The 9,792-nt window shown below is 32.5% G+C and overlaps 1 protein-coding gene across 1 annotated transcript; it reads right to left on the bottom strand.

The window, feature by feature from the left end:
- Positions 1 to 2,589: 2,589 nt before the first annotated feature.
- LOC143556951 (uncharacterized) lies at positions 2,590 to 4,756 on the bottom strand. Its single transcript, XM_077046153.1, has 3 exons — positions 4,224 to 4,756; positions 3,931 to 4,060; positions 2,590 to 3,545 (listed from the first exon to the last, which is right to left on the bottom strand). The coding sequence occupies exons 1-3, from the start codon at positions 4,357 to 4,359 to the stop codon at positions 2,801 to 2,803; spliced, it is 1,011 nt and encodes a 336-aa protein (XP_076902268.1). The 5' UTR covers positions 4,360 to 4,756; the 3' UTR covers positions 2,590 to 2,800.
- Positions 4,757 to 9,792: the final 5,036 nt, after the last annotated feature.

Here is a 9,792-nt window from a genome sequence, read left to right as displayed (position 1 = left end):
GTGCGTGTTAAATTCATGTTTTGTCTACTTAAAGTTGGAGCTAGTTGGACGAATATGAGAATGCATATTATATATGCATATGTTTTATAGTTCTCATTTTCAAACCTATATTAATAATCGATCAACATCAAACCCACGTAACTGTTAAAACGTAAGAACAAATAAACATGCAACACATTAACTTTTCTCACTCTTTAAAAAATATTGAAATAAACCACAGTGTATGGTCCCCTACAAAGTAAGCTTTGTTCAATAAATGCAGGAAATAATGAGAATGTGTTCCGGATCGGCTTAACCATTTTAATGGTCTAAAACGATGTTTAAAAACGAAACATTGTAAAAAAAAACTTATATTGTTATCACTCCAAATAAATCAAGATGTGGTCATCATTCTTTGTAAATACATAAGTAATGCGATTTCTCACAGCTTCTCAGGCATAATTCGATTCTGTTACGAGTATTTACATTTGTTTATTTACGCATGCAAAATGCAACACGGTTTTGTTATAACCGTGGTGGCTTGATTACATTTATATACGTTCTATTTTACTATATAACTATATATTGTTATACCACAAAACTCTATTGTGATAACGGTAAACAACATAGTTATGAATAACTCGCATATATTTTTTATAATATATGGTTGATTACGTTTTTGTTTTAAAAATGTCGTTTAAAATAGAAAGTAATATTATACTCGTGTTAAAAGACAATACACATACTCATAGTAAAAATTCATAAGTATTCAACATAATGATACCATCGATATGTACTCCCAACCATTTTAATAACTTTCAAATCAATATTAGTCAATAAATACAGTTTGATCAATTAAAACGTACACTACTAGAGCGCTATTTTTTACACATTTTAGCGAAATTCGTACTAGTAAATACAACCTTAAATTTGCAACAACAAAATTGTGACAATATAGCACAAAAAGCAATAGCGTTGGAAATGCGCATGAAACATAACTCTCTATCTCTTAGGCATGTATAGAATGAAAACTTATTTCGGTTATAAAAAAAACTTGTGAAAACCCTATGCAACATCATATTTTTTAAACACATGTAATATATGTTGATACATTTAATACAAAATATTAAAAAATAATTATAAAAAATGTTTTTTTACATTTTTTTAAACCTTTAAACATATTTTTCTAGAAAGTGAAAAGTTAAATTTACTTTTCTATTTTCTATTAACTTTAACTTTTAAATAAAAACATGTAGCTGAAAATTAGTTTCTGAGTTTACTCAACATATAGCTGAAAATTTTATTTTATCTTAACCCTATATCTATCTATCTATATGTATACACACTTCTTTGGTAGCATGCAATTTTTATAAAATATATGCAAGCTTTTTTGGAAATTGACAAAATACTTTTGTCACACTTGATCTTGTACATATTCTCAAGTTACCTATATAAAAATTAATGCATCCTTGACCATCTAGAAGTGAAGGTGACACTTTAACGGGTAAACCTCTATTAAATCAAGACCATACCTAGCTTAGATAACACTTTTAAATTGTGTGTTTGGTATTCTGGCCGCCTTGACATAATGACACATTGCAACGTTTAAAATCAAGCCATTATAATATATATGATAGTGCTTTTAATTAAGTCACAAAACTATGCATGGACGATTATGCTTATAATCAAAAGGTGTACTCAGCTCAGGGTTTGTGCATTATTGATGGTAAAATATAGGTAACTAATAATAGCAAGCTGGACAGAAGGTAAGATTGGCTGTTAACATGACTGTCACAAAATTACCAATTATAGCAAGCTAGCAATGTATTGTATGTTTTAGATTTTTTATTTTTTGAACGGTGAAGTCAATAGACCGAGGCCGCACCACCACAATTAGCGAAGGTGTATACACGTCATCATAGTGGGAGCTCTTACATTAGTGCATTGACCACCACTGTATTAGCTAGTTTTGAAGTAAACCCACACAACTGTGTGGAGCACCGAGTAAGAATCGAACGTGTGACCTCAAAGGCCCCGTTGGACCAAATGATCAATTGTTGGAAGTATTAGATAACAGTTATATGTAGGGGTGACAATTGTGACTCATGGGTTGAATGAGTTGTATCAAAATGTATATGATGTATCAAACTAAAAAAAGAAAATGATTGAAACAGGTCAAACGGGTTGAAATTTCTCAAGTTTTTTTTATGGAGCGAGAAAAACGGAGAAATTTTTTTTATTTTTTTTAGTTTCTAAGTTTTTGATTTATATTTCGAGTTATAATTTTTTTATTATTTTTTTTAATTTTTTGGTTAGGGGTTTCTGAAATCTCAACCCATTTTGACCCATTTCAAAACCCTTCACCAAAAAATTCAAAATAAATAATTAAAAAAATTACAACTTTAAATATAAATCAAAAACTTATAAAGTAAAAATACTAAAAAGTTTATTCCGTTTTTCTCGTTGCATAAAAAAAACTTGAGAAATGTCAAGTCGTTTTTACCCGTTTCAATCATTTTTTTTAGTTTAACTCATTCTGACCCATCATATACCATAAATAATAATAATAATAATAATAATAATAATAATAATAATAATAATTTCACGTAATTAATAGCTTTCCATTGATTTCCATCATTAAGTACACGGATCAACACAAACCCATGAATTGAAACTGTGTTAAAGTCACTAATAACTTCCTCTAGGAAACCAAAAAAAACACCCTGAATGATCTTTCAAATCACAAGTACCTAGTGATCACCTTGTCTTGACTTCCATTGACTACAACAAATTTAGAATTAAATAACCTAATTAATAATAATTAATAATAAGAGCACATCCCCTTTTGATAATGTGTTGTCTTGTTTTCATCACCATCATGGAACAAGTAGCTACTAACGTTGAGTTGCTCCTTCACTTCCTCAAGATCATTTTGCAATGGAGTTACATGATTCTTGATCATAAAACCTTGACTTTGAATTTGGTTTTGGTTTTGGTTTTGGTTTCCAACAACATGTTCATGATGAGTTATTTGATAATCTTCTTGCTTGATTTGATACTTTTGCTTCCCTTCATGATCTTGAGAGGATGAACTTCCAAACATGAGCATTTCTTCTTTCATAGCTGATAATGGATGATAATAATATTCTTGCATTGAACTATTGCAAATGCTTTGTTGATGATCATCTTGAAACCCTGTATAACTATAACAGTTATCATTAACATTAACATTGTTGTTACACATAGGAAGTTGTGGTGCAACACTATTGTGATTCTCATGAACAAAGAGAGAACTAGAAGTAGTCATGTTGCCAACATTCATAAAGTTAGGAGTAAAGGTGTTATAAAATGATGATGATGAAACATTGTTCAAGAATTGGTGTGATGTATGATGATCATTTGATTGTGGTATAAGTGTTTGTTGAAAGGGCATAGATGGAAAAAAAGTTGGTTTTTCTTGAAGGGAAGGAAGCATAGTCATAAGCTTCTTCTTTAGTTTCGTGTTCCAGTAATTCTTGATGTCGTTATCGGTCCGTCCCGGTAGCTGAGCTGCTATTACCGACCATCTACATATTCATTTTTTGGAAGCATTAAATTTAGCAGCCATAGTTTGAATTAATCATTTAAAAAAGAAAGTGATTTTTATACCACACGAAAGTAAAAGAGTAGTGATAATTACATGTCTATTATCTTATCATGCATGCACCTATAGTTTTCAAGATATTATAGAATCTTTTTCTATAGATTATTAATCAATCATTTTCTATGATCTTTCTCTCTCTCTCACACACACATGGAGTTTGACCTAAATTATTGTTGGAACTCATTAATGTATCTTGTGTCATAAGTATTTCAGTGCATGATGGTAATCATTAAAACATTAACACATTAACATAACAAGCATAAACATAAAATATAAAGAAATATAAAGATCCAAAAATTGAAATGAACCTGCTACCAATGCTAGCATACAAGGTGCAAATGATCCTATCTTCATCATCAGAGAATTCTCCATGTCTAATATTAGGTCTTAAATAATTTAACCATCTTAACCTACAACTTTTTCCGCATCTTCTTAGACCTGCTCAAGATCAAATAATATCACAAGTTAGAAATTAACCCTTAAATGTTTAGCCAGTGAGAGCTTTCCAGGGGTTTAGCCAATGTTCGTCGTTTAAAAAAAAAAAAAAACTTATGTTTCTTCAAGAAAGACACAAAAATTAGGTATCTAGAGAGAAAGATACCAGCTTTTTGAGGTAGAGCAATCCAATTACCACCAGTTCCATGTTTCTCAATAAAATCTTTGAGTTTTGCATCTTCTTCAGGAGACCATGGTCCTTTCTTCACATTAGCTTTGTCACAACAAGGGGCTCTACCCATATTACTCTCTCTCTCTCTATTTCTCTCTAATGTATCTTAGTTGGATATATATATATATATTTAATTTCTTTCTCTATCTTCAAATGAATTGATAGATATGTTTGGTGGTTTTGCTAGTTGGCATTTTATGAAGGGAGAGACTTTGTTTGCATCTATGTGGGATGAAAGTCAGTAAAGAAAAGATTATATAAACAACATGGTAACACAAGTCAAACTCAAAGAAGGAGATTGGCTTATTAAACTTTGGTATATATATAAAGTATTAGTTATTAAATATTAACTATTCATTCCAAATAAAAGTTTTGTTTGCTTGTTGTAACATCTTTCCCACAAAAGAAACTTATCTTTTTCATTTTTCAAGTTTTCAAACTCAAAGACTAGTTAGCTAGGTTTCATACTGTTACACGAAATAAAAACAAAATTTTGTTATAAAATAGTGTCTTGATAGAAATAGTCTTTTACTTCTTATTTAACCTATATATTCTTTTGAATTGATCTCTTATGCCAATATTCATTTTTTTTCTCTAAAAGTGTACAAGTTTAATGATGTCAAATAATTATAATGATGTAATGCCGACTTAATTATTATAAGAGCATCCACAATACTGGATATTCACAAATCGCTACATCAGCGTCATATAGATTCTAAACTTTAAATAAAAACTTCGACTTTCTTCCTCTACATCAAATTTTCACAAACCCCATTAAAAAAATATATATATAGTGAGTATATATATGAATGAGAGAGAGAGAAAGAGAGGGTGGTTCCCAGTTCCCGCCCGCCTTCTAGTTTGCTGGCACGTACAAACCATCGATCACTTCGTACCCGGACTTTGCTCCACATCGCTTGACGTCGACTTTGCCTCCTCGTTTCTTGTGTGCCATGTTGGGTGGGCGGCACCCCAACCTTAACGTTATGGGTGCTCTAACACTTGAATCTTAATTTATTCTCATCATATAATGATTATTTTTTAATAAAAACACTCAAATGGAAATAAACTAGGACTAATTTCATATAAATATAAGGTGTAATGTTGGTGGTAGTGGTTATTGGGAATTATTGTATTACATATGCAATTTCTAATTGCCATCCATCAACCTTCTAATTAACTTCTTTTGCAAGAACATAAAGTCAAGTGATTAAGAAATCAAATAATAACAACAATTGATAGCTATGAAATAGACATGCCTCTCAATTGTCGCACTTTGTAGAACATATTTACTGTTAATTAACAATCATTCTTTATTTATTATATATCGAGATATATTACAACATATAGGCTGCTACATGCATAATATATATATACTTGATTTATCTTGGGACGGCAATAAAACTTGAAAACGATTGGAACACGTAAACATTTAGGACATATATATATAAATATATATATATATATATATATATATATATATATATATATATATATATATATAGGGTCATGTATATGTAATTGGGTATCGTATTACTTTTGAAACACACTTTTTTGTGAGCATGGGATTTGATCAATTTAATTAAGGGTATGTCTCCTTAAATGTAGGGCTGTTAGCGAACCGGGCGTCCGCCAGACGTCTAGTCATCTGTTCAGCAAGAATCTTGTTTATGTTCGTCCGTTTAACAAACGAACCGGTCATGGACAAAAAATTTCGTTCGGTAAGCTTAATGGACGAACACGGACAAGGGCCAGGTCCGTTCGATAGTGTTCGTGAACGTCCGGTAACGTTTGTCCGATTACGTCCGGTAATGTTCTTTCGGTATTGTAAGTGTTAATATCTATCTATTATTGTAATTTTTTAATTGTGGAAATTCTAGTGTTATTAATCACACTGTTGTATTACTACACATGTCTGATGTCTCTTATATTATAGTGATCCACTTTATGTTAATATATTAAGTGTTAAGTATATTTGGATGTTATATATATGATGTAATTCTAAATTTGTGGGTGAAGTTGTTTAGATTTATGTCTGGTTTTAATTAATATGTAACCATTGGCCGTTGTCCATTAATGTTCACATGTTCGTTTTTTCATTAATGTCCATTAGTGTCCATTTGTCCATTATTGTCCGTTTACAATATTAACGAACCGGCATGGACGGACACGGAAAAACTCAAATTTTTAATGGATGGACACGGACATGAGTTTTCGTTCGGTAGAGTGTTCATGAAACGTCCGTTTGTCCGTCAAAAGCTAACGGGCAGACACGAACATGCTCTCGTCCGGTTCAGTTCAATTCGTATACATGCACCCCACGTAGTGAAATGTATTTTAATATTGTGCATATTTAAAATACTTTTTTTAACCATCAATATTAACAACGAATAGTCTAAACAATCACAACATGGATGGCTGCTCATCAATGTTCAACTTATAATACGTGTGCAATGGCTAATTTATAATGTGTTCAAATACAAACCAAGAATCCCTAAAGAAATCAATTGATTCATAAATAATAAAAAATCAACATGCATGTATAGACTATAATGTATAGACAAATCAATCTTTAGCTCCACTAGTTATTATTTTCTAAAATGACAAATCAATATTAATAAAACTACTTTACAATCTAAAGTTACAAACTATATTACTTCATGATCGATAAGTTGCGCGATGGTTTGTTACGATTAAGTCAAAATTTCAGTTTCAGTGTTTTGCTGAGAATTGATCACATGATGCCAATTGTTTGTTTAAACGTAACACATTTTTAGTATCGATGTTTTGCTTTTGAGAGAATTTTATACATGGTGACTATTGTTTGTTTAAATGTAACACGTCTGATATTTACAGTGAATGAACGTTCATATTTTATTTTTAACTTTTTATATAAAAGGGTAAAAAATCTTAAAAGCTATAACCACAATCCACATTTTGCGTGATTGTGGTGTTAATGGGTTAAATTCTGATTTTGGGTGTGCGATGGATTATTTGTACAACTCTATTCCCGATCTTGATCTTGGCGGGTTCGCTAATAAGGACACCGCCCCCCTAAAGCCCAAAATGCTTTGGCGAGTGCCCTTTATAGTAAAACCGTCCAAAGTTTGGAGAAAAGTTTGGCATGTCCTCTCGTCAGAGAGCGGTATTAGAATGTCTTCAGGCTCCTCATACTCAAGACTTTTTGACTGTCACTCCCATCGAAGGGTTAGGGCAGCACATGTCGGCAGTGGAGTACTGAACCATTCTTAAATATCGTTTAATGACCCCCCTATTCCCAGTTGATGAGCCATGCCCTGTCTATCGTAAGGCGTGTTTATATAATTTTGGTGAACATGTGGTTCATTGCAAAGAACTCCCGGGGTTTAAATATAGACATGATCTGGTCAGGGATGTCCTTTGTGATGTGTTAAAACGGACGGGAATCTCGGCAAGAAAAGAGGCTCCTGTGAATTTCTTGTCGGATCCGCGTGAAGGGAGGTCTACTCTCCGACCAGCGGACATTCTTGTGTTTGGATGGGCTGGGGGGAAGCATGCTTGTGTGGACCTTACTGGGGTGTCCCCTCTTGCCGGGCTTAGGGACACCGGGTTTGTTGCTAGGCAGGCCGTGCTAAAGGCAGAAACATGAAAAATTGTAATTGTTAGGCAGGCCGTGCTGAAGAGAGTAGACCTCCCTTCACGCAGGCCGTGCTAAAGGCCATTCAAAAGAGGGTGGCAGCGCAGCTTGTTGCCCGCTTACCTGCATCTTTATTGTAATTGGATCCTATTATTTGAAATGGAAAAGTTTTTCTCAAAAAAAAAAAATTAAACTTACTCTAAAAAATATTGTATATACATAAAGTTAATGAAAAGAATAGATTAATTGAGCTTCAATTGAATTGAGGTATGTTAAGTTAAATGAGTCAAACTAACAATCCAAACTATTATAAATTAAACAAGAGTTAATAGCCATTTTCGTCCTTGCGGTTTGCTACTTTCGCCACTTCAGTCCAAAATTTGTATTTTTGTCAATTTAGTCCTCATAGTTTTAAATATTAGCCAATTACGTCCTATCCGTCTAACGGCATCCAGCTATGCCGTTAGTTCAAGGATATTTTTGTCTTTCTCCTTTTTATTTTGAGTTATTGGTCATTTTCGTCCCTGTGGTTTGATACTTTTGCCAATTCAGTCAAAAGTTTGAAATTTTGTCAATTTAAGTCAGTTTTTTTTTCTATAACCCTAGAGAGCATTATCCAAGCCCAAAACAAGTCTGCATTTACTCTGTCGACAACAGTAATCATACCCCCCCTCACGTATTTAGTTTCTAGACGGTTCCTAAACTCTCCCCCATGGTGGAATTCAATGGTAAAGTGGTCAAAGCAATTCTGTGAAACCGAATTGTACGGAAAAAACTAAAAATCGTTTCTTTGATAAATGCATAATATTTAGGGTTTAGAGATTAACATATCATAACGAAAATTTGGGTCGTAATCAACTATTATACATTAATCAACAAAACAATTTTTAGTTTTTTCTGTATAATTCGGTTTCAGAGAATTACCTTGACCACTTTACCATTGAATTCCACCATGGAGAAGATTTTAGGAAATGTCTAGAAACTAAATATAAGGGGGGGGGGGGTATGATTACTGTTGTCAACAGAGTAAATGCATACCATTATTTGAGGTTGCTCGATGGTTTTGGGCTTGAATTATGCTCTTCAGGGTTATAAACAAAAAACATAAAAAATAAAAAAAACTGAATTAAACTGAACATTAAATTGACAAATTTTTAAACTTTGGACTGAATTGGCAAAGATATCAAACCACAGGGACTAAAATGACCATTAACTCAAAATTAAAAGAAGAAAGACAAAAATACCCTTAAACTAACGGCATAGCTGGATGCCGTTAGACGGATGGGACGTAATTGGCTAATATTTAAAACTATGAGGACAAAATTGACAAAATTAAAAATTTTGGACTGAAGTGGCGAAAGTAGTAAACCACAGGGACGAATATGGCCATTAACTCATTAAACAAAGTTAGGTTTTATCTAGTGAGATTTTTAAAATTAAATTAGTGGAGCACAAGGTTGAAGACATAGATTCGCATGTAATAAATATTTTATTAACTATGAGGTTCAACAGAAAGTGTGTGTATATATTACCTTAACATAATATTGTTATATATTTACACGTTAACCAATAGTGCAAAAATACCAACATTGACTCATACTTAAACCGAAAACATAAAATGAATTCGGTTCAGCACACAACTGGTACTCGGTAAAATTTCTTATCCCTAATTAAGCACGTTTGTTGTAATCATCCGGTTGATTTTGTGCTTCATAACTTGGTAGTTATTTAGAAACTTATCCTTTTTATTTAATTCGAGCCGGAAGTCTCACCGGAAGCAGCCTCTCTATCCCTATGGGGTAGAGGTAAGACTGTCTACATCTTACCCTCCTCAGACCCTACCATAGATTTGCTATTGATGAGATATACTGAGTACGTTGTTGATGA

Source organism: Bidens hawaiensis, unplaced genomic scaffold (genome assembly GCF_021521415.1).
Source record: "Bidens hawaiensis isolate Kalapana, Puna unplaced genomic scaffold, B.hawaiensis_p1.1 tig00018764_1, whole genome shotgun sequence".
Taxonomy (NCBI): Eukaryota; Viridiplantae; Streptophyta; class Magnoliopsida; order Asterales; family Asteraceae; genus Bidens; species Bidens hawaiensis.
The sequence above is the reverse complement of the archived record's forward strand: the minus strand, read 5'-3'. Positions and strand labels throughout refer to the sequence as shown.